Source organism: Dermacentor andersoni, chromosome 8 (genome assembly GCF_023375885.2).
Source record: "Dermacentor andersoni chromosome 8, qqDerAnde1_hic_scaffold, whole genome shotgun sequence".
Lineage (NCBI taxonomy): Eukaryota > Metazoa > Arthropoda > Arachnida > Ixodida > Ixodidae > Dermacentor > Dermacentor andersoni.
Window position 1 is genome coordinate 8,644,927 of NC_092821.1, and position 25,882 is coordinate 8,670,808.

The 25,882-nt window shown below is 46.6% G+C and overlaps 1 protein-coding gene across 1 annotated transcript; it reads left to right on the forward strand.

Annotated features, from left to right (window-relative positions):
* Positions 1–24,365: 24,365 nt before the first annotated feature.
* LOC140219970 (uncharacterized) lies at positions 24,366–24,743 on the forward strand. The gene has a single exon (XM_072290140.1). The coding sequence runs from the start codon at positions 24,366–24,368 to the stop codon at positions 24,741–24,743; it is 378 nt and encodes a 125-aa protein (XP_072146241.1).
* Positions 24,744–25,882: the final 1,139 nt, after the last annotated feature.

A 25,882-nucleotide genomic window follows, 5' to 3' on the forward strand; every position in this document is an offset into this window, starting at 1 on the left:
AGGCACTGACCGACTTTTTTTATCTGCAGGCTAGTGTCGTTGTCTTTGGCTGCACGTGATCAACGTTCCGCTATCGGCTTGCACTGGTATCCAGGCCTTCACCAGATGCACGGATAAACAAACAATCTTCCGTGCTGTTGGAACCAGCATCGCGCTTGTGCCACGAGGCCGCAGTGGTAACAGGATAAAAGGAGGCGAAGCAGCACCGGCACCTTATTTTCGCAGCGGTTGAGGCAATAGCAACACGCACTGACCAACGCTTTTGCATCTGCAGGCTAGTGTCGTTGTCTTCCGTATCCCATGATCAACGTCACGCTATCGGCTTCCACCACTGATCCGGCCTTCAGCAGGTGGGCAGATTGACAAATCTCGCTGACGTGGAAACCAGCATTGCGGTTGCGCCGCCACCCCGCAGTGGCAACAGGATTAAATGAGGCGCAGCGGCACCCTATTTTGACCGCGGTTGAGGCAATAGTAACACGCACTGGACCAACGTTTTCGCATCTGCAGGCGTGTTTCTTTGTCTTCCGCTCTCCGTGATCGACATCCCGCTATCGGCTTTCACATGTGTGCCGGCCTTCAGAAGGTGCGCGGATCGAGAATCTTCGGTCCTGTCGGCACCAGCGTTGAGCTTGCGCCACCAGCCCGCAGTGGCAACAGGATAAAAGGAGGCGCAGTGCTGCCTTATTTTGGCAGAGCTTGGAGCAATACGAACATGCAATGACCAACGTTTTTTTGCATCTGCAGGCTAGTGTCGTTGTCTTCCACTCGCCGTCATCAACGTCTAGATATTGGCTTCAGCGGGTGGACCCGTCTTCCGCAAGTGCGCGGATCGAGTCTTCGGTGCTGTCGGAACCAGCATGGCGCTTGCTCGACTAGCCTAGAGGCACCGGTTCCTTATTTTGGCAGCGGCTGAGACAATCGGAACCCACACTAACATACGCTTTTTGCATCTGCAGGCTTGTGTCGCGGTCTTACCCTCACCGTTATTAACGTCGCGCTATCGGCTTCCACGTATCTGCCGACCTTCAGCACATGGGCGGATCGAGAAGCTTCGGTGCTTTCAGCAACAGCATTGCGCTTGCGCCACCAGCCCGCCGTGTCACCACGATAAAAGGAGCCGCAGCGGCACCAGTACCTTATTTTGGCATGGGTTGAGGCAATAGCAACAGACATTGACCGACATATTTTGCATCTGCAGGCTAGTGTCGTTGTCTTCCGCTGCCCGTGATGAACGTCCTGCTATCGGCTTTCACGTGTGTCCCAGCCTTCACCAGATGCGCGGATCAACAATCTTCGGTTCTGTTGGAACGAGCATTGCGCTTGCGCTACGAGCCCACTTTGGTAACACGATAAATGGAGGTGCAGCGGTACCGGCAACTTATTTTCGCCGGGGTTGAGGCAATATCAGCTCGCTGACCAACGTCTTTGCATCTGCAGGCTAGTATCGTTGTCGTCCGCTCGCCATGATCAACATCCCGCTATCGGCTTCCAAGTGTGTCCCGGCCTTCAGCAGGTCCGCGGATTGAGAATCTTTGGTGCTGTCGCAACCAGCATTGCGTTTGCGCCACCAGCCCGCAGTGGCAACAGCATAAACATAGACGCAGCCGCACAGGCACCTAATTTTGGCAGGGGTGGAGGGCATAGGAAGATGCACTTCCCAAGGTTTTTTGTACCTGCAGGATAGTGTCGCTGTCTTCCGCCCGCCATGTTCAACGTAGCGCTATCGGCTGCCACGTGTGTCCCGGCCTTCAGCAGGTGCACGGATGGAGAATCTTCGGTGCTGTCGGAATCAGCATTGAGCTTGCGGCACCAGCCCGCCGTGGCAACAGGATACAAGGAGGCGCAGTGGCTCCTTATTTTGGCAGGCGTTGAGGGAATACCAACGGGCACTGACCAAACTTTCTTGGATCTGCAGTCCTGTGTCGTCGTCTTCCTCTCGCCTTGATCAACGTCCCACTATCGGCTTCCAGTTGTGTCCCGCCCTTCAGCAGGTGCGCGGATCGAGAATTTTCGCTGATGTTGGGACCAGCATTGCGCTTGCGCCCCCAGCCGCAGTGGGAACAGGATGAAAGGAGGAGCAGCGGCACGGGCACCTTATTTTGGCAGCTGTTGAGGTAATAGCAAAAGGCGCGGACGAACGCTTTTGCATCTGCAGGCTAGTGTCGTTGTCTTCCGCTGCCAGTGATCAACGTCCCGCTGTCGGCTTCCTCGTGTTTCCGGGCCTTGAGCAGGTGCGCGGATCAACATTCTTCGGCGCAGTTGGAAGCAGCATTGCGCTTGCGCCACGGGCCCGCCATGGTAACCGGATAAATGAAGGCGAAACAGCACCGGCACCATATTTTCGCAGGGGTCGAGGCAATAGCAACACGCACTGAGCAACGTTTTTCACATCTGCAGGCTATTGTCGTTGTCTTCCGCTCGCCATGACCAACGTCCCAGTAACGGCTTGCACGTATGTCCCGGCATTCAGCAGGGGCTCGGATCGAGAATAATCGCTGATGTCGGAACCAGCAATGCGGTTGCACCACCACCCCGCAGTGTCAAAAGGATTCAATGAGGCGCAGCGGCACTGGCGCCACATTTTGACGGCGGTTGAGGCAATAGCAACAGCCTCTGACCAATGTTTTTTGCATATGCGTGCTAGTGTCGTTGTCCTCCGCTCGCCCTGATCAATCTTACGCTAACAGCTTCCACGTGGGTCCCGGCCTTCAGCAGGTACACGGATCAAGAATATACAGTACTGTACGAAACACTATTGCGCTTGCGCCGCCAACCTGCAGTGGGACCTAAATAAAAGAAGGCGCCGCTGCACCAGCACACGTAGCGTAGCTTACGCTCGTAGGTCCAGACGTTCAGGATGGCAACCTGGTCAAAATGGTCAAGCCAGTCGTCGGCGTTCTCTGAGGCACTTTCGTGGAACGGATTCGGCACCCGGGTGGGATCGATGACCGCGTGCTATGCTTCAGTAGCGGCAGAAGATGGTTGGTTCGTCATTATAGCAAGGTACATGTAAATTGGTAGCGAACCTTCGATAGAAATCCGCATGTCAAGGAAATTGGGCTCGTTGTAACTGTCGTCATCTACGTATCGTGAGGACAACTAACAGCGAGCAAAAAATAAGCAAATTAAGATGTGACGTCACAACCGGAAATGGCAATGACATCAAGATCTTACGCTGCTTGGCCCGACTGTTGGAATTCCTTAAAGGGAAGCTGAAAGGTTTTCCAGAAAAAATGAGTGAAGTGCAATACGCCGTGGCTTTCCACCCTCTGAATTCAAATATCGCATCGAAATTGAGTGAAAGAAAGCGCAAACATATTTTATTTCGACGAAAAGTGCAGCAGCAGACACGCCCAGCTCGCGCGCCTCGTTTCCGCCTGTGATTGGTTGGGCACCTCGTAACGTCAACAATGGTGTTCGTCCGGACCGATCGCTGCCGCTACACACGAAGCACGGTGCAATGTAGTTTGGTGGTGTTTTGCTGAGACGGTCATGGAAATTTCCGAGAGCTTACGTTTCCCTGAGGAGTTCGGCGTTAAGTCCAAACACTACGAGAGCGATTTTGCGCGCGACGGTGACGGGCGACGGCTTCGAGCGCAAAAAGGGCCGTCGCTTGAACAAATCGCTCGGTGTTGTCGCTCGATCGCTCGTTTCTAGAAGTCTAGAACTCGTCGCTCGTCGCCCAGAAATGCTATGAGCGACTAGCCAATTGTGCGAAGCCGAAACTGGATGTACCTAACTCAAATACTGCTGTTTGTCGCATGGAACGAGCAAACTATTTATTGAATTTTACACGTGCAAGAATAAGAACCTAGTGCAAGACTTTCAGAAATATTTTATGCTCCTTCAGTAAAATACATCAACTTAAATTGATAAAGCATGCGTCACGTTAGTTTCGGCGCGTATATTGCTGCCCTCATTCTGGCAAGTCGTCGCTCAAAGCCGTCGCTCACGTGGAGTTCGGTTTGCAGACGACGAGTGAACGCGACAGCCATCGCCTCGCTTGTAGCGCTGTCGCTGTCGCGTGCAAGATCACTTGTAAGGGGTTTATACTTGTACATACTAAACGTACGTACATACTTGTACATAGTACATGCACGAGCCGATTGTGAAGAGCGGGCCTCTCCAAGAAGCAAAAAATACTGGTGCAAGCAGTGCTTTCCACGCAAAAGAAGGCGAAGTGTTAGCATGTCCTTGTGTTGGAAATGTTCTTTGGCTAGTATGTTTTTTGCTAAGCTGCATTCAGCGGTCAAGTGAGTACGTTTCCGGGCAAACAACTGTAGTGCTATGTTCCTGCATGCCTCCTCGTAGAACGTAAGCGGTGATGCGATCTTCAGCATTTGTGCGCTGCCCCAAAGCTGTCGGCAATCTACACCTACGGTTTAAACGCGGGAAAAGTTTACCAGCTGTTGTAGCACGTGTAGTATAGAACCTCTATCAGCGCGCCATCCGCACGCTACTTGTAACCGGCGAATTCCGTCGGCTACGTGAGATGGTCGGTTTCTTATGTGTGCGAGAGAACGGGGAGTGCAGCGTCTTGGCGTGAGCAGGCTTTCCAACACATGCAAACTTTACGCTTGCACTGCGTTAAAGTAGCTGCACGCAGGCTGTTTCACAACACACGTGCGAATAGAAAATTCGCGGCGCTTGGCGATGAAACCTGCGTCAAGGGTGGGCGATAAACATGCACCTTCCGTTCAGCGTGCTAACTATTTTTTTAGGAGAACCCAAAGCACGCATTATTGATAAACCCCGGGAGTAATCGTCAGGGAAGTGGTTAGAGCACAACACTTGTTCTTGAGCGCTTGAAGTTGTTCCGCTTCGCAGCAGCCTCCCACTTAGCTGAAAGCTTCTTGTCTTGCAGGAACTAATGGAACATCGGAACATCGTCGCGGTCGCTGGTGTTCGTGCAAGCGTAGGCTGCACAGAACGCCGGCATGATCGGCCTACAAGTTCAATTGATGCTGCGCACGTCAACTACCACTCCTATATACACACAAATAAAGGAATGTAGGCTCGAGCGAAGCAGATTAGGACGCCACGCACGCAGAAATAAGCCCGGTCAGGCACGGTCGCGGAGGCTGCGAAGGAGCGGAACACCTGTGTTGACGTCACTACGCCGCCGTTTCCGGTCTCCGCTCGCATCGTCAGCGTCAGCAGCTGCGCGCGGCGCTCGACGGAGGGCGGAGCTACAGCGCAATTTTAACCGACGATTGCGTCGCTTCTAAATGAAAAATCCCCCCCAAAATTTTACCTTCATGGTTTATAAGGTTCCCGCATCCGTATATGAGCGTCTTATTGAATTCGACAGACTCTTCAGCTTCCCTTTGCGCGTCCGGCATTATGGCCGCTACGACAGCATTTATTTTTCTTTAGTTGCTGAGACGAGCTTGGGACTGACTTCAGCTATAGCGCCAGCGTGTCCGTTAACTATTAGGAGTAGCATAAGTCTTAATGTGAACGTAATTAGGCTGTTATTAACGGCAATTGCTCCAGTAGCTTCCTTAGGAAGGTTAGCGAATAGGATGGAGATAAATGAGACTGCCAAAACGCTTTCAAAATCAACTTCAATTTTATTCTTCTTGAATAATGCGACCAAATAACTTACCAAAAAAACATAATTTCACTGATCAAATGTACTGTGACCAGCACATAGTCGTAATGCATAGCACTCTATGCGAATCGTTTTCCCAGAATCATTCGTAATTCCTTGCGAAACAATGTATTCACATCCTAGAATTATCAGACAGCATTACCCCACACTATCACTTAGAAAATATTGCACTTCTTAATTTTGCTACCCGTCGGAGACTCAGAGCCTGTGTTACAAAGCGTAAACAAACATAGGGCGACGTTTCTGCGCGGGGCGTTGCGCACTTATCGTCACGATGAGACAAGCGCGTCGGATGCCACAGCGTGAACTTGAACGATAACAAAAAACCTGCACTCCCACCTTTCGCCAGCGAATTCAGTGCGCTTGGTCACGCAACGTTTGAAGTGAAGCGCACGCCTCTTCTAAACAGCTCTCACCAGCCAGACTTTGACATCGACCCCAATTTAATAGAGCGTGCTCATCATCCCGGGCGTCATTCACCTAATCGTACCAGGCCTATCATAGTAAAGTTCGCATCGTGCAAAACTAAAGAACGCATTCTATCATGTGGTTATAAACTTAAAGGCACGAACTACAGCATTGGCGAAGACTTTTCCGCTTCCGTCCGTAACGCTCGCAAAAATGTTGTAGCCTATGCCAGATCAATATCCGATAAGTTCTCCCTGCGTGTCAAAACTTTACACATTGGTCCGAAGTGCTAGATATTCTATGAAGCTTCACAAACAGTAAAAGAAGTGAAATAGCAATCATCTCACCGTCAATCGACAGGCCATTCTAAGCATGTTCAACAACAAGCACTTTCATTGCCAGCTATTTTCTCCAACGTGCGCATCTTCATATCAAAGCGCAACATTATTTCAAATATTGTCTTATCTTCCTCCAGCAACCTACTAATCTTGACGGAAACGTGGCTAAACAGCGACATCTGTGATAGTGAAGTCCTGGCCGACTTGCCTAATTTCCGCGTCTTCCGCAAGGATCGCCCAGATAGAAGGGGAGGGGGGGTACTGATTGCAACCAGACATGAACTATCATGTACATCCATTATTATTTCATCAGACATGGAAATGTTATGGCTCTTATGTCACGCTTAACCTCAGTCAGTTTTGATTGGCGTTTACTACAAGCCTCCTAACAGTCCGGATTTTCCCACAAAACTTAATAATGCAATAAATTAAATTAAAACGAAGCATCCAAACACCTGTACTCTTTTATTTGGAGACTTAAATTTCCAGAGTATTGATTGGCATAATCCAACTACCACAGGTAACAGAGATGCTAACGAATTTCTTGATGGTTGCTTTAATTTTAATCTTGTTCAAATTATATCGGAGCTAACCCGTGTAACTGAGGACTGCGCTAACATTCTTGACCTAATATTAACGGATAATCCGGAATACGTTCATTCCATCACGTATCTACCAGGCGTCAGCGATCACCAAGTCATATGAGCCGACTTCACGATTAAACCATTTTCACGGACAACCAGCAAACGTACCATCCGGCTTTATGATAAAAGAAACTATACTGCCATAAATAATGAACTTCGTACATTCTTACCCCGTTTTCAGTCTGACTTTAATCAAAGAACTATCCACGATAACCGGTACTTTTTTAAGACAAATATTGAAGGTTTGGTTGACAGGTTTATTCGAAGCATAAATATCAGAACTAACCCCCATATACCCTTGGTTCACAAACACACTCAAACGTCTTGAAAACAAATAGAAGCGTCTTTTTCTTTCTGCCAAGTTGCGGCCTAGTCAGAACGCTTGGGACAAGTATTATGCAGCTGAAAAAACGTACCTACAAAATGTGCGAAAAGCCAAGCACTCTTTCTTTCATTATGACCTGCCGAACATGTTGTCTACTAAGTTCTGGCAAGTCATTAATCCCCAGAATACACGCACAATTTCCCTCACCGATGCATCAGGTGAAACTATGTGTGAATCCGAATGAGCCAACATTTTTAACGCAGCTTTTTCATCCGTGTTTACTAATGAAACCGATCCGGCTGTTTCTCCAAACCCCGCAATTATTCAGGAGACAATGCCTTCACTTGTATTTTCTTCAGAAGGGATTTTGTCCCTAATAGAAAACTTAAAGCTTTCATCCTCTGCTGGCATTGACAACATCAACGCTAAGATACTGCAGAACACCAAAGATACATGTTCATCTCTATTGTGCTTGTTATTCACTCAGTCACTCCTCACAGGCCAACTGCTCAAATATTGAAAACAAGGGAAGGTCGTTCCAGTCCACAAATCAGGTAACAAGAACTCGCCTCTAAATTAACGTCCCATTTCTGTAACTAGTATTCCCTGCAACATCATGGAACACGTCATATATACTCACATCATGGCATTTCTCGACTCGATTAACTTTTTCAATCCTGCCCAGCGCGGGTTTCGCCGAGGTTACTTCTGCGAGACTCAGCTTGCCGCTTTCTTACACAATCTGCACTATAAGCTTGACTGTAATCTTCTGTCTGACGTAAAATTTTTAGATTTTGCTAAAGCCTTTGATAAAGTGTCCCATAAGCGCCTTCTTATAGAGCTTTCCCGCTTACGTTTTGACCCTAATATACTGAAGTGGATTGAAGAATTCTTGACTAATCGTTCACAATTTGTCAGCATTAATAAAAGGAATTCTTATTCAGTCTCTGTAACATCAGGCGTCCCGCAGGGATCCGTGCTCGGCCCGCTACTTTTCATAATATACATAAGTGATTTCCCATTAAACGTAACATCCAGCATACGTATGTTCGCAGACGACTGTGCGATATATCGTGCTATTACTTCTACCGCTGACCAATCTTCACTTCAAAGTGATCTTAATGATGTCCAGTACTGGTGTAACGAGTGGCTAATGGAACTTAACCCGCGTAAATGTAAATATTTGTCCATTTACCGTCGCCGTAATTCTATTGTATTTACTTACGTAATCTCTGCAGTTCCAGTAGAACTAGTTCATTCGTATAAGTATTTAGGAGTAACACTTTCGAGCTATCTTTCCTGGAATCCTCATGTTACTAACCTAATAGCATACGCGAACAGGACGTTCGGATTTCTAAAACGCCATCTACATCATGCTCCTCAACATGTAAGATTGTTAGCCTACAAATCATTTGTCAGGTCAAAACTAGAATTTGCATCGCCTATTTGGAATCCTCATCAGTCATACCTAATTAATGATCTTGAATCTGTACAAAATCGCGCCACTCGTTTGATCCACTCGTCATATTCCTTTGATATCAGCGTTTCCTCCTTAAAAACTGCATCCGCATTATCCCCCTTATCGCTCCGTCGTCGCATTGCCAGCCTATCTTTATTTCACAAATTATTTCATAGCCCTATGCGCATCGCACCTTATATCCTTCCTCCTACACGCATGTCTCACCGCACCAGCCATCAGCTAGAGGTGGCCCGTCCATGCTCACGCACTGTCACGTTTTCAAATTCTTTTTTTCCTCGCACACCTGCAGACTGGAACGGCCTTCCTGACGACGTTGCTTTCTTCATGTGCCCATCGAAGTTAATCGAAAATGTAAAAAACTTTCTGTTATTGTAACTATGTATTTTTATTCTCGCCACCCCTTATGTAACGCTCCATTTATTGGAGCCTTTAAGGTAATAAAATGAACTGAAATGAAACGAGCAAGGAAAAGAAAGCTACTCAGACGAAACCGCCGCGTTCAAGTAAGCAACACCGTTCCTCACGACGTAATAGCTGACTTGCACAGCTTTGCGAAGTCTTGCGCCAGAATCACTGGTTGGTAGGAGTCGCCGAGAAAGAACTAAAAAATTGTTAAATAGAAAAAGAATACATTTGTTTTTTAATGAAGGAAAATTATCTGAAACGGACAAATTATTCGTATGCCCGTATTCAGATTAAACCTTTTAGAGCTCTTTTTTTTTTCAGATAGGTTTTCTAGTTTCGTGTCTGTCGCCCCCTCACCTAGTCGCGCTTCAATCATGGATAACCAACTGTTATCCTTGGCGGTAGGTTTTGGCGCACTTTTCGTTCAAAGCTTCGCGACCTATTTCTATGGACCTTGATTCTAGTTCTTTGGGGCAGTATACCGTTGCATCAATTGAAGTCATAGCGCTGAATCGACAGGGACATGAAAAAAGACAGGACGTGCGCTATCAACTCAGTTGATAGTTAGCGCACGTCCTGCCTTCTTTTATGTCCTTGTCAAACGAGCTCTATTACTTCAATTGATGCAACTGACCAACTAGCCGAAAAATCTGCACTCCTAGTAGGCCATGTTGTGGCTAGAGTCCATGGAGACGTCGGCTGGTACGTACGTGCACAGGGGTAAGTTCGGCCGAACTGCTCACTGGACTTAGGTCTGGGGTTTGCTCCGGAGATTTTAGCATCTACTGTACCCATCACTTCCACTAGAAATGTCACCCAGCTAGTAGTACAAGCTAAAATAGTTTACGAGTGACAGATTGATGAAAAAAATCTGCCTTTAGCAATGGCTGCTCCTCGTAGAGCGCAGGCGCAACCACGAACGTCCTCGTTTTCGCCTCAAGGGGCCAGTGTCATCACGCGCTGAATGATTTCTTGTCAATATAACATATCTATTTTTAAGCTTGTCAGAACAGAAACTGCATTGCTTCCTTGTCATGTCCCAATAAATTTTGTTCAAACGAGAATAAGTCGTGCAATGCTTGTTGGGCGCGGACATGACCACACGTACCACATACCTACGTACCTACTAGCCACGTTCTTCAAGCAGTGCGAAATACTGTGCAAATATGGCACCACCACCGTTATTTTTTCGTTGCGCGTGGAATCCCTCGATTTTCGCTTTACCTTATTAGTACCCTTTAGGCACCTAATAATATTGTGACAGGCCCCCAGGATTGCACTTTCCGGGTAACCAGCGTTCTGAAATCTCTGAAACTGGGCAAGCAAACCCTCCTACAACGATAGATCACATGTCTTCTGTAAAAACGCGCGAAGCGCGGCGTAAACAATACCGGCTTTAGTATTTTTTATAGTCCTGAGGAAAAATTTTAAAGCGCCTTTGCCGAACGAGGCTTATATATCCAACACAAATGGTCCTCCCGAAACCTCATTCTATAATCCAGGAATTCAATATCATCTTTGGCAGAGAACTGAAAAGTAAATTTTAAACCTTTACCGTATTTCTCAAAAATCTTTAAAATACTAGCCACCTTACTAGTTTGGTTATCTCTTGCTGTGACGATCAAGAAATCATCAGCGTACCTAAAGTCATAAGGGACCAAAATTCCTAAATTACTGGCAACGCAATTATCAACTCTGCTAAGGGAAATATGGCTTAAGGCTGGGGCACCCTCGACCGTGTACAAATTCCCGACTTCTGTAAGAACGTGCTCCCTTTTTATAGAACATACATAGAGCGCAATTAAAACGACCACAATTCTAAAAAAAACACCACGAAGATGTTCTGCAACTCACAACAAAATTGGCCTCGTCATTATTACTCACCACACAAGACCTAGCTAACACTCTTAAGTTCATTATGCGGTAACGAATAAAACATATGCTCAACGTTAATACTAAAAGCCGGACATAATGCAGGATTCTGTGGCTTGAAAAACTGAACCACGCTTTCAGAGCTGCTAACACAAAAAGGGTCAACAAGGTTAAGAGCCTCAAGCTGTTTTTGCAGATACTCCGAAATTACAAATTGCCAAGTCCTCCTTTTCGAAATTAGGGAAATCGGAAATCTGGTTTATGGGTTTTAACTGAAAAAATACCGGCAGTTTCGAGCTTTAGTCTTCTTGACTCTAGGCGTCAGGCCTTCAAGATTTGTTCTCATTTTCACAAAAAGATATTGGGCCATATGGCAAGAAATGCGGTTTCTGTTCGGAGAAGTTAAAAAAACAGATAGGTTAAATGTACATCTTCCGTTGTGGACAAGCCTGTGTGAGCATTACATTGAAGCAGCACTTGTCATCATTAAAATCTACGGGGGCTTGGCACTTTCCTTTGCATTGTAGAGAGTGTGGGTCTCAACCGTTAGCGGAAAAGAATGCTTGTTCTGGCATAAATATCAAACCACAAGGAAGATCATGGAAGCTTTTCATATTGATAGGGAAAGGGAAAGGTGCTTCCATAGACCATCTGTCACCCGTAGTAAAAAATAATTGAGATATTTAGAAGAAAACTTTTCACAGTAGGTTGGCAAATTTGACAAGGAAGTTGTCTATCGCGTTGATCGTTTTTTTATGTTGTAACACACTGGCTTTATCCACGTAATGACGCAGTGTTTTGCACATGTGTTTCGACAAGTCACCAGGATGGCGCCTAATACGCATGCACAGTCGCTTAGTTGTTGGCATGTTGGCCTGTGTGGGCCAACATGTCTATAAATGTGACTTTCCTCAAAATAGTTGTGAATCAGCACCAGTGCCGAGTTCTCTTCATTCGTCCTTGGATGTTTTGCACTGGTAATTTCTGAAACATGAATCACCACCAACTGGCCCAAATTTTTCTTCTAGTACAGTACTCCTAGCAAAATTTCTGCGGGCAAAGCTGCAGGGCGCAGCCAACTTTAAAATTTCTTGAAGAGCTGTACGAAAGGGATGTTATTCCCAAACCTATAAAGTGTAGAAATGAAATTTAGGTCGAGTCCTTGCTGTGCATCTGCCCCTGCCTGTCTTGAGCATGAGGCTTGTGATGTTGGAAAGAGGGTAATCGATATGTGCGATTAGTTGCTGGGTGAATATTGTAAAGGACGGCCCCAGTTTAATCTGCGTGATGATGGTAGTGATTCTCTCAGTACACGAACAAAAGTGAAAGAAATGGTTCGCACAATGATTAGATGACCCAAGCAACTCATAAATGTATTCGCAATGGCATACGGACACGTAATAAGCTGGCCCACATATTGCAACTCATCTATTGTAGCGTCATGCGTGATCCTGTTCAAAAAGGAGTTTAATATTTGTCATTACTCCTCTGTATCACTACTGTCTTAATGGATTTTGTTGTCATAGTGCTGTCTTGTGTCTTGTCTCAAAACTTTTTTGGGGGATCACAATAGGCAGGGTACCTAGGCTTCAGCTTAGGATTGAACGAGCGTTTTTTTTTTTTACTTTATTACATAAGTTTTCCTTTTTCCGCAAGCAGCTCAAAAGAAGATTAGTCAGCTAAGGATAGTGCTGCGTGCGGTATACTTTGTTACACTTTAAACTTGTAGATGACGCATGTAGACCGTACTTGATTACAGGCAAGAGATTAGTATAAGCCATGTTAGCATTCATAAGTGAAGTAAGTGCATTGAAGAAAATGATTTCCATCATTTAATTCATTTTGAAAGGTTGCGTTTTCCTAATGGTGTTTTCTTCTAATACATCGCATGACACACCTTTATCTGTTTACCCAGATATACTGTCTCTTTATGATGAGCTTCAAGAAAGAATGAGATGCAGCTTCGCAGTAATTTTTCCCGAGACCGCCAGCGAAACTGCGAGTCCAAAGAAAACAAAGCGATGGTAGCTGGGGCTTTAAACGGGCAGCCGCTCTTATAATCCTCCCCAAGTAGCCTTATGATGTTCCCGCATGACAATTTCGTCCAGTGGGATCGGCAGCGCATAATTTTTGTCTGAATTGACACAGCTGCGGTACCCAGCACGGTGTAGAAGAGAAGAGATGGGACGCCTGTTCTTTCCCCCTTTTTAGTCCCAACAGCCGTACACGCTGCATGCATTGTTCTAGAAGCCGGCTTTCTCTGTTCCCACTCGAAGTGCAGCAGGAAAAAACTGCGTAGGCATGCATCAGCAAAGCGCCAAGCCCCCCCCATGCTGGTAGCGCTTGCACCTTCGTCCCAAGCTCAGTTGCCTGCTCCAGCCAGCTCCCTTTATTTCCGGGATTAAGAAGTCTCCCTCCCTCGCTTTAATCGCCGCCATCAAGAGCACCCGTGCCTTTGCTGCCGCTGCTCAGACAACCTGGAGTAGGGGCGAGGAAGCGATGAAGACATGTCTGGTAATCCCATTAGAAGCCTGCGGCACGTTTTCCTCTAGAGGGGATTAGCTCGCTTGGGCAGACCAAAGGCGCACTTATCCGCTTAAGATCTATAGCTCACAGAGGTAGCTTTGTGTTTTTGCTGCACCCGCATTTTCTTTGCATTTATTAGCGTAGCGCTTGAAAGCTTCAAGCATTCCTCCCCTCCGTCTCTGTGTAGTGCTTGCAGTTTACTATGGTAGAAAGCGAAAGGGCAAGGCGCACACCGACAAAGAGGCGGTGGGTAGCTATAGTTTGGCTTAACTTCAAAGTTTGAAGATATTTAATTCGTTATCTCAGGGCATATGGTCAATTGCAATATAACGGGCTAATCTCACAGAGATATAGGGGTTCGAGCAATTTTGCATTTTGGCTATGTAGTTCAAGAGGACATTCAAAATTCTTCTACTTCAGGCACACAATGTAATAGTCAAGCATTTGGAGATTCAGCGCAAGATGAAGCATTGAACGCGATAGCAGGGCTTAGCGTTGCGCTCTAGTTCCTTGGGCGATGTTCTAATCGGTCTAACAAAACGCTCAAGACCATAAAGGCAGCGCAAAAGACAACTGCGGGTGCCCAGCATGAGCAGTGTCCAGCCAGGCGCCACGCGTCTCATAACGCTTGCGTTTAATATGTTAAACAGTGGCTTTAATATTGTGACAAATGACACAGAAAAAAAAACAGTGGCACAGACTGCTGATTGAGAAACAAATCATTTATTTGCGTGAGATGTACATAAACAATGACGAAGGAAGGCATGCACCTATAGATGAATAAAAGGATCGGGAAGACAGATAGTAAGAAATTAAAAAAATATATCAATCTTCCTGATGTAGCATACATGTACAACGGAATCTATATTGCTTTTTCAAAAATGATGCTTCGCAGTTCCCGACGCACCTGGAAGTCGTTGTTTTCGGGTTCGTCCCAGACGAGGTCAACTTTGTTTTTCAACTGCGAAGTGTTCTTTTTTTTTCTGAGAAACCCGCATTTGTTTCCTTTGTAGTAGATCAGTAGGATGGAGGACAACTTTTCCCTGTCTTGATACTTTCTCCACCTTGCAGGAATCGCGGAAATGATTTGCCAAGACATATTTACTTTATTTTGACAAAATCACTTTCTTTCACAATGTGGAAGAGGGTGATGAACTGATGTCTCCATTAACACGTGAAGGTGTTATTGGCTTCATAAACCTTGCGTGCGCGTTTTTCAGAAGTAGGGGCCCTACCAAAACTGCGACAATGCGTGCCGACGTTACTGTGCCGAGAGCCTTTGGGGCAATCAGCATATTCATGCTGGTGGTCAGGGACACGTCTTCCGGTTTGACTGATGTAACAGCGGTTGGAAAGGACTAGAATCTCGCAAACAACGTGGGCCCGGTAAAATTAACAAAAATCGTGCAGTCTAACTGCGAAGAAATAGTACCTAGACAAAGACAAGCACAAAGAAGAGACACGCAGCACTGCGTGCGTCTTCATCGTGCATGTTTTGTCTTCGTCATATTTCTGCGTTGTTCCCTTGCACTATGAACAACCGACAAGTACAAGTAGACACACAACAAAACTCGATGTTTTCAGTATTGGTTGAGTATTCTATAAATGGTGATATGCTGGAAATGTACCTCGAAGAGCCGGCGCGCAACACTTTTCTTGCGTTTACCATCTTTAGCCGCAGGGAGGCATGCATCAGCTCACCGTCCTTATCCCATAGGAGAAACGGAATCGAATATATTGATGCATCTATTCTTCTATGCAGACGACAACGAAGATAGGGACAATAACGGACTTCATCTAGTGGGTCATTGAGATTCGGCGACGACGAAGAAGACGTGTCGCTGGAAGTTTTGTATTTAAACAAGTTGTCCTGCGGTTCTTGAACGTCTCCCTGTCTACTGTCCGGGATGTACTGCGACAATATGTGTTACTTATCCTCATTTTGCGCGGTGGTTGATCAGTGGCTATGGTGTTGGGCTGCTGAGCCCAAGTTCGCGGGATTGCGTCCCGGCAACGGCGACCGCATTTCGACGGGGGTGAAATGCGAAAACACCTGTGTACTTGACATAAAAATTGTTGCAGCGCAATCACATGCAACCACAAGTATGAAGGACGGAACACAAGCGCTCCGTCCTTCATACTTGTGGTTGTATGTGATTGCGCTGTAACAATTTTTATGTCAAGTATGCAACAACTCGCCCAGAAAAAGAAGTTTTAATGAAGTACCTGTGTACTTGTATTTAGGTTCACGTGAAACAACTCCGGCTAGTCCACATTTCCAGGGCCCCCCACTACGCCGTACTTCAAAATCAGAAAAAGGTTTTCACACGTAAAATTCCATGCTTTTAACTTCAGTTCTTCGCTCATGTTTCTGCGGTGGTTACCTTGCAGCTTTGAGTGACCTTTTTTTACTCAAATGATATTGAGCAACAAAAAACGACACGGACGGGAGAGGATGACACACCAAGGTGTCGTCCTCTCACATCCGGGCCTTTTTTTTGCGCAATATCATTTGAGTAATGGATTACCAACTTGCCCAGAATTCTGCTCTCATGGCCTTCTTTGATGCCGCTGTTTAACTACGTGACCCTTCATCTGCCCCCATTTCCAAAGACTGTGAGTAAAAACCATCATCTTCATCACGCATCATTCTGCCGCGCTAAGATCAACGCGTCGGCGTAGTCAACCGAATCTCTCACAATAAAAGAACTTGGTGCATTGCCACTGTGAGATTAGCGAATCTGTTCATGTGGGCTCCTTTATGGCGAACCGCCCCTGCGCCGCAGGTCAGCCCGGCATTGCACTAGCTTCGGGATCCATGCACGTATGAGTAGTGCTTAACATCTTCACCTGCGCCGCCGGTCCGCCCGGCCTTGTAATAACTTCGGAATCGGTGCACGTATGGAGAGTGTTCAACGCCTTCTTCCCCTCTGCCGCAGGTGGCCCGACATTGCACTATCTTCGGGATCGGTTGACGTATAGGGAATGCCCAACGCCTTCTTCCCCTCCACCTCGGTTCATCGCGGCATTACACTATCTTAGGGACTGGTGTACGTGTGGAGAGTGTTCGACGCCTTCTTCAGCTCCGCCGCGAGTCAGCCCAGCATTGCACTAGCTTAGGTATCGGCCCACGTATAGGAAGAACTCAACGCTTTCTTCACCTCCGCCGCAAGTGGCCCGGCATTGCCCTATCTTCGGGAGCGGTGGACGTATAGGGAATGGTCAACGCCTTCTTCCCCTCCACCTAGGGTCAGCTCGGCATTGCACTGTCTTAAGGATTGGTGTACGTGCTCAAGGCCTTCCTCACCTCTGCAGCGGGTCGGCCCGGCATTGCAATATGTTAGGGATCGGTGCGCCTGTGCTTAGTGCTCAACGACTTCTTCACCTCTGACACTGGACGGCACGCCGTGGCGCTATCTTCGGCATCGGTGTACGTATAGGGAATGCTCATGGCCTTCTTCCCCTCCACCTCGGCTCAGCCTGGCATTGCACTATCCTTGGGATCGGTACACCTATAGGGAGTGCTCGACGCCTTCTTCACCTACGCCTTGCGTCGCCCCGGCATATGTTAGGAATCGGTGCAGGAAGGCGAAGTGCTCAACGGCTTCTTCACCTCCACCGCGGGTCGGCACAGCATTGCCCTATCTAAGGGATCGGAGCACGTACGCAGAGTGCTCGATGCCTTCTTCACATCCGCCTAACTTCTGTGCGGCATTGCACTATCTTCCGGTTCGGTACATCTTTACGGAATGCTCAACACCTGTCTTAGGGATCGGTGTACGTATGGGGAGTGCTCAACGCTTCTTCACCTCCGCCGCGGGTCCGCCCGGCATTGCACTATCTTCGGGATCAGTGGACGTATAGGTAATGTCCAACGCCTTCTTCCCCTTTACCTCGAGTCAGCCCGGCATCACACAATCTTGGGGTTTGGTGCACGTGCTCAAGGCCTTGCTCACCTCCGCTGAGTGTCGGCCCGGCATTGCAATATCTTAGGGATCGGTGCACCTGTGTGTAGTGCTCAACGCCTTTTTCACCTCTGCCACCCGTCGGTATGACGTTGCGCTATCTTCGGGATCGGTACACGTTTAGAGAGTACTCAACGTCTTTTTGAAGGCCACCTCGAGTCCACCCGGCATTGCGCCATCTTTGGGATCAGTGCACGTATGGTGTGTGCTCGACGCCTTCCTCACCTCTGCAGAGGGCATTGCACTGCTTTTCTTTTTTTTGTGAGCAGGCGTGTCAGACGCCCTTGACACGCTGGCTAACGTGCGTGCGTTGACAGACCGGGGTAGGGGGGGGGGGGTTGTGCCGTGGCTTTGACCTTGTACACAATGTTCCTTTACTCTCAATCCGACACGCTAACACATTTTCCCACGTTTAAAACCGCATCCTCCCGCCTCACACTCTCTCCCCTTTAGAAAAACCCCACCTATATATACTGTGGCGAGGAAAGCATACGTCGCCTTGAAGAAGACAAGTCCACTTGTCGAAACGTTGGCTCCTGGATTCACCTTGTTCATGTTTTGCTCATCGTCTTGAATTTCCATCTCCCGCATTCCCCATCTTTTCTCTGGATTTCTACCGACGGAAGATGAAGGAACAAGGTGAGCGCTCTCTGCTTCCCTTTTCACACGTAGCACTAATTGGCGACAGCCACTACAAGTACATGCACGAACACTTCCCACAAGGCCAACACACACCACAGATTAGCTTTAAGAGCGGCGCCACAACAAACACCATCCGAGACCTCATTGCGGCAGCACCACAGCACATCACACATTTCTTCATTCACTGCGGGACTAATGACCTTAACCACGACACCGGTGACAACACAGTTGAGGCCATGAAAACGCTCATAAGCGATTTGCGCTCCAGCAGACCAAACGCAGAAATAACCTTGACAACAGTACTTCGCAGGATCGCAAACAAACACAGGCCACTTATTCAACAATCAGCGACACTCTTAGCTCATGCACTAGGGACACGTAAGCTCAATGATTTTCCTCTTGACATTGGAATACAACACGAAAACGTCGATGTCATCCACCACGCTGAAATAAACCAGGACCCCGACATTCTGCTCGCCCGGGACTGACTTCACCACATTTTTTTTGGCGTCAACGTAATGGCTAACAACATCATGTACAGGCTCATGAACTCTTTTAAATCGACGCAACCTACAACACCAACGAATCCTGCGTCCCAGTTAGCTTCAACACTGGAACACACGCCTGAAATTTTCAACACCAGCTCGCACTCACGTTCCACTGAAGCTAGAACCCAAGAAGCATCGACACAGACGGTGGACGCGGAACCAACACCACCTTTACAACATCCACGCTTACGGAAGCCCACAACCACTCGCGAAGCCTTCACGCAAACAAGTACATACACTAACAAGCAAACCGATACGCAGACAGACATCTTTGCAGGCCTCGACAAGAAAATTAAGCGTAAAAAGACACCACTTGAAGATTTTTCGCCCCGGAGGTCTGCCCGAACCAAACAGAAATGACTACCACGCACTAGGGATAGCACGCGTAACAAGAAATCTCGCCCTTTCCTCCAATCCCGCAAACTCCTCGCCAAACAAACAAATTGCAGATTTCACCCAAAAACTTACACGAGCTGCATTAAACAGAGGAAAATCTCAAAAGGTCTCAGAATTAAGGTTATATGCGCCCCTGGTTCTTTACTTTCCAGGCTATTATTAAAGTGAAATGCTGTCCTAGAAAATGCATCGCTCTCCTTTATTGACATTCTCGAAGTACACTGCAAAGAACAACTTATGATAATCTCTGATCAACTCGACAGAATAAAGTTAACTGAACCGGAAAGAAGAGAACTTAAACAATTCGTCCAAACTAAGGAGGAAAAATTACTGGATAAATACCAGCGCAAAGATATTAGAGCTGCAGATCCAACCAAAGAAACTAATGTAACCCCTGCAGCACGTAGCTCCACCGACAGTCCTACAGGCGAGCATCCAGAGCACTGCAGCAATGTAGTAGACATATCCCAGAGTCTAAGCCCTGAAGAAGTTGATCTCCTGAAACGTGGTCTAACGTTTTGTCCGACAAACAACGCAGTAAACGAATACGAACTCCACAAAGATATAATAAAGTTTTCACGACGCATGCGCATCAAGGAGTTCTTTTTCGATAGACCAGATGTAGGAGAAGAATATAGAGACTCTCTTAGACCACCTAGCACGTGGACACCGGAAACCGAATAGGTTTCCGGTGTCCACGTTTAATAAACGTTTCAAAGGGAGCTTTGGAATCTATTTGCTATGCTAAACTTCAAGCTATAGGCAACAACACTTAGTTTGATTTCTTGGCATATCCCCCCCTTTCTTTTTTTCTTTTTCCTTTCCTTTCCATTCTTTTAATTTTTTGTGAGCCGGCGTGTCAGACGCCCTTGACACGCTGGCTAACGTGCGTGCGTTGACAGACCTCGATTTATACATAAAACTGATATCGCAGGAAATTTTAGAGTCAACGCGGCATTGCCGGAAACGCAAAAATTTGACCCCCGCTCAAGACCAAATCCTTAAAGAACTTGCGAAAGCAATGATATTGTAATAAATCTAGCAGACAAAGGCGGAAGTATCGTAATCTGGCCTATAGAAAATTACAAGAATGAGGTCTCTAAACAAGTGAGCAACCACACCCATTACAGAAAACTCGACTCTAACCCAACTTCAGATTACAGCAATATTGTGATAAGCACGATAGCGGATATCCTGTCCAGAGAATTAATCACGCAATCTGAATATCGCTTCATGATGCCCAAGAATAAAACAGCAGTCCGCTTTTATCTTCTTCCTAAAACACATAAAGTTCCGGTCGAGGAAATATGTACAGCAGAAATCCCAGGTCGGCCTATTGTGTATAATAACAACAGACCTACTGAGTCACTATGTAAATTCTTAGATCACCACCTGTCAAAGATACCCACCACCCTCCCATCTTTCGTTCAAGGCACGCCGCACTTCCTTCGAATCATCGACGGCATCAACGCCAACCAAATCCTTTCCGACCGCGCTATTCTAGTCACTTTAGATGTTTCTGCCCTTTACAGCAACATTCCCATGAGTGAAGGAATTGAAGACGTTTCTAGATCCCTCGCAATCAATCCCCAAGCGCACGCTCCTGAAGTTTTGTTATCGCTCCTTAGGTTAGTTGTCACGCTCAACTATTTCGAATTCGATTCTATACACTACCTGCAAATTTTCGGCACTATCATGGGTACGCCATTCGCTCCCACGTATGCGAACATCTTCATGGGACAACTTGAAGCAGACCTGCTGAAATCCTACCCTTTAAAACCCCACACCTATCTTCGTTACATTGACGACATATTTACAATATGGGAACACGGCACAAGCGCCTTAACCGATTTAATTAGCCATTTCAATCGCTTTCACCCGAGTATTAAATTTACTGCTCACCACTCTCCTAGTCAAATCAACTTCCTGGACACCACGGTCTACATAGAAAACGGAAAACTAAGAACGACACTTTAGCGGAAGCCTACAGAGAGCCAGCAATATTTAGACTACAAGAGTCATCCCCCGCGACATTGCACGCAAGGAAATTTTGTCGGACAAGCGAAACCTATAAGAAGAATCTGCAGCGAAGACCACGATTATCTCCAGCACCTAAATGACCTTAAATCAACGCTAGCAAAATGGAACTATCCCCAAGTTGCTCTCGATAGAGCTTATGATGCCGCGTCAAGATTGGAGAGACAGTCGGAATTGGCGAAGAGACAGCCCACATTAGAATCTGACAGACCACCGGCCTTTATAACCAAATATTCTAATGCACTCCCATACATAAACAACATCCTAAGAAAATACCACCCAATATTATCAAGTAAAGAGCTTCTGCGAAAAGCGTTCCCGGATGTACTTAGGGTTACCTATCGCCGAAACAGGAACATTAAAGACTTGTCAGTGCACGCAAAAGTCAGCCAAAAGCATTCCCCCGTAATAAAAGCATGTTGTCGCCCTATGTGTAAAACGTGCAGGCACCTTCAAAGGGACACTAAAATTAAAAGCGCCGCAAATGGTTATACACATGAAGTCAAATCTAGCTTCACTTGTACAAGTTCGGATGTGATTTATATGCTTGAATGTTCCTCCTGTAAGAAACAATATATCGGTGAAACAGCACAATCAATGAACGTCAGATTAAACGGACATCGCGCGGACACAGCTAAAAAGCTTCCCAAAGCCGTCGACGAGCATTTCAACCAACCAGGTCATAACTTTGATGAACTTAAACGCTACATCTTAAAGCCAAATTTCCGTTCTGAACGAGAAAGAAAATACAGAGAGTCATACCTTATCCATAAGTTCAAGACATTGCAACCAATAGGCATAAACGTTTCAAAGGGAGCTTTGGAATCTATTCGATATGCTAAACTTCAAGCTATAGGCAACAACACTTAGTTTGATTTCTTGGCGTATCCCCCCCTTTCTTTTTTTTCATTTCCTTTCCTTTCCTTTCTTTTTTTTTTGTGAGCTGGCGTGTCAGACGCCCTTGCCACTTGACACGCTGGCTAACGTGCGTGCGTTGACAGACCGGGGTAGCGGGGGGGGGGGGGGGGAGGGGGTTGTGCCCTGGCTTTGATCTTGTACAGAGCGTTCCTTCACTCTCAATTCGACGCGCTAACACATTTTCCCTCGTTTAAAATCGCATACTCCCGCCTCACGCCCTCTCCACTTTAGAAAAACCCCACCTATATATACTGTGGCGAGGAAAGCATACGTCGCCTTGAAGAAGACAAGTCCACTTGTCGCAACGTTGGCTCCTGGATTAACCTTGTTCACGTTTTGCTCATCGTCTTGAATTTCCATCTCCCGCATTCCCCGTCTTTTCAACCGACGTGATGGCACGGTACGTGTTCGCAGAGGTGGCCACAACACAGGCTCTCAAGCAGACCATGCAGCCCGATTGTCGAATTCCTTGTACTTTCATTCAACACAAACGCTTGGTGTAAACCCTGTTTTCAGTTGCTCATAAGACAGAATTCTCGCGTTACAAGTTCCTGGCATTTGAGCTTCTGCGTTATCTTTCAGGTGTTCTTCTGGCGCAAACCCTCCCGTGTTGTCACTCTTGGCAATCGCTCGTTGTGTTTTCCACAAGCTTGAGTACGGAAACAAGTATATGCTGTTGCGGGACCATAAGAACGTTACCAATCTCATCATTACTGGGAAATTGTCACGGGATCTACTAAGCGTCTCAGCTCCAAATTGATGGCAGTGGAGACTGTATTCCGATGGACAGTCCAGGGCCAGGTCGGCACAAGGAAGTCAACAGGCATCTGCTCCTCGGCTGCTGGCGTGATGCGGATAGGAGTGAGTGAACAAATTTACAAGGAAATATCAGCACAGCTAAAGTCTTTCTGGGAGCTCGAGCACACGGTATCAAGGAACATGAGCCAGTTCGTCACGAGCACGCGGTCCTTCAGCACTATAAAGAAACCGTCAACTTTGAGAATGGCGGCTATAAGGTGTCGTTCCCTTGGAATTCGCTGGTTTACGAGCTTGGCGACAACTACAAGTGCGCAGCAAGGCGTCTTAAAGCACAAACAAAGCGCCTCTTGGAAGGATATTTGTTGATTAGGGAAAACGACGCCTGCGTAAGAGACAACATAGAAAAGGGCTATGCAGAGTCAGTCAGCAAGGATTACGGCACGTCGGAAGGTCCGGTGTACTATATGCCACATCAAGCAATTGTTCGTCGCGAAAGCCAGACGACCAAACTGAGGGTAGTATTCGATGCATCATCAACAGCCAAAAAATCTCCTCTCTCTGAACAATGTTTTGGAAAGTGGCCCAAACCTAAACCCAGAGCTCATTGATCTGCTGATAAATTTCCGCACTTACAACATTGCCAGCGTTGCGGATATTGAAAAGGCCTTTCTCCAAATATCACTATCAGAGGGCGATCGGAACGCTGTGCAGTTTCTCTGGTACGTTCGGTGTCACGTCGAGCCCATTTCTCTTGGCTGCAACGTTGCAACATCATCTTGAAGGCCTGCCGGAACGGTATGCTGAAACTGCGGGTATTCTCTGCACAAGCATCTTTACGTGGACGACCTTGTAACTTGGTTTGACAGCCTTGACAAGGGTAAAGTCTTGTGCCAGGAATCCAAATATATATTGTCTCAACCAGGGATGCGGCTACATAAGTGGATGTCGAACGACCGCGATCTCGTCAACTTCTTAGAGAATAGCAATGGGAAGAGAACGAACGCTGATGCTGGACATGCTGCAGCTACAAAGGTATTGGGAGTAGGTTGGAATGCTCAGACTGACAACTTTGAATACAACCTAATTTCACTCATCGACTTCCTCTCCGCAAGAGCCGACAACAAGACATTTGTGCTGCAGCTCTCGGCAAGAATTTTCGACCATTTCGGGTTTATTGCTCCCACAACATTATGCGTAAAGATAATGTTCCAGAATTTGTGGGAGTTGGGAATTAGTTGGGACAATCCCCTCCCTGAAACATTGCAGCCTGAGTGGGACTGCTGGTGTAGGGAGCTTCCATGCATTGAAGGAGTGTCTATTTCAAGACTGACAGCGGCAGACATTAGAAACAATGATACGGAGAAAGTGGTGCATGTTTTCTCTGACGCAAGCCCGAAGGCCTATGGTGCTGTCGCATATAACAAATGTCAGCTTGGTCATGGCTAAAGCAAGAGTGGCCCCTTTGAAACGCCTCTCGCTACCCCGATGGGGCTGATGGGAGCCCTTGTTGGCGCGCGACTATGCCACTACGTTGCCAAGGCCTTGGATCTGAACAACGTTGCTGCCATCCTCTGGACTGACTCTACAGTAGCTATGTACTGGATCAAGGGAAACGCTGCCAGATGGAAGCCCTTCGTGGCAAATCGAGTCTCAGAGTTACAAGCGCTGATAGATCCCAAGGATCGGAGACACTGCCCTTGCTCAGACAACCCCGCTGACCTAATCACCCGCGGCATTCTCCCATCGGCCCTGCGGGAGAGCGAACTGTGGTGGAAAGGAACCCGTTGGCTTCAAGAGTATGACACGTGTTGGCCAACGATAAGTGAGCCGAGCTCGAAGGTTGGGGAGTTCCAAATGGAATAGCCAAAGGTTACGGGGATGCCCATAGTATCATCGCTATCCATGGCAATTTTCAATGTTGAGAATTATAGTTCATTCAGCAGAGTCGTGTGAGTAACCGCGTGGGTCCGCCGCTTTGTCGACAACTGCCACAACAAAGAAGGAATGACGATCAAATCAAATTAAATCAGTTTATTTTCATCTCAAGGATGAGGGCTGGCTCGGGATAAAAGTGACATGAGTCACTTGAGGGGAACCCGAGCCTCCCTCATACATGGAATGCATTGAGGACAGACGAACAAAATTCCTTCATAGTAAGAAGGGGTTAATATTTTACAAGTCGTAATACACATAGATTCATCATGAACTTAAAATGTAGGTACACAGATTCCTTTACGCTTAAATTATACAGTACAATACATGAAGACAAATACCAATATAGCCTGAAAGTTTAGTTGGTGATAAATAATATTGCGTTGATTTCATGATAAAACGCTTCCCTAATAACACGTATGCCACATTCTTCAATTATTATCTTTTTTAAATTATTTGTTTAATAAAACAGGAACAGTGAAGCGAAGCATTTGTCGGCCAAAGTGTGTTCTGCACAATGGAATGATCCAGTGTTGTTGGTGACGAGTAGGGTATGGGATAGCGTATGGGTTAAGTTGAAAAATATCCAAAAAAGCTCGATAGCTGTTAAGCAGAGATTTTTTATATCTTATTGCTAGGTAATACTCGTAAAGCTGATGAATTGGGATACTGTTAAACCACCTAAAGAATTCTGCCGTGTGTGCATAATAGTCAACTTTAGCAATGTGCCTAATCGCTTTTCTCTGTAGTTTGTATAACCTATTAATCTTCGTTGCTGTTGCACTTCCCCATACCAAAAAACAAGAAGTGACATGCGATAAAAACAAGCTGTTATAAAGTGTTATCTTAACGGAAACTGGAAGCATGGAACGCAGTCGTGCAAGTACATCTACACATTTGGAAATATTAGTTATTAGCTTATTAGTTCGTGGTTCCCATGACATTATACAATTAAAAATACACCCCTAAAGTTTTAACCGTCTCTACAATTTCAATCGTCGCACTACCTAAGCGTAAGGCATCGCGTGGAGAAGTAAGCTGCATCCGCGAGTGAAAAATAACAGCTTTTG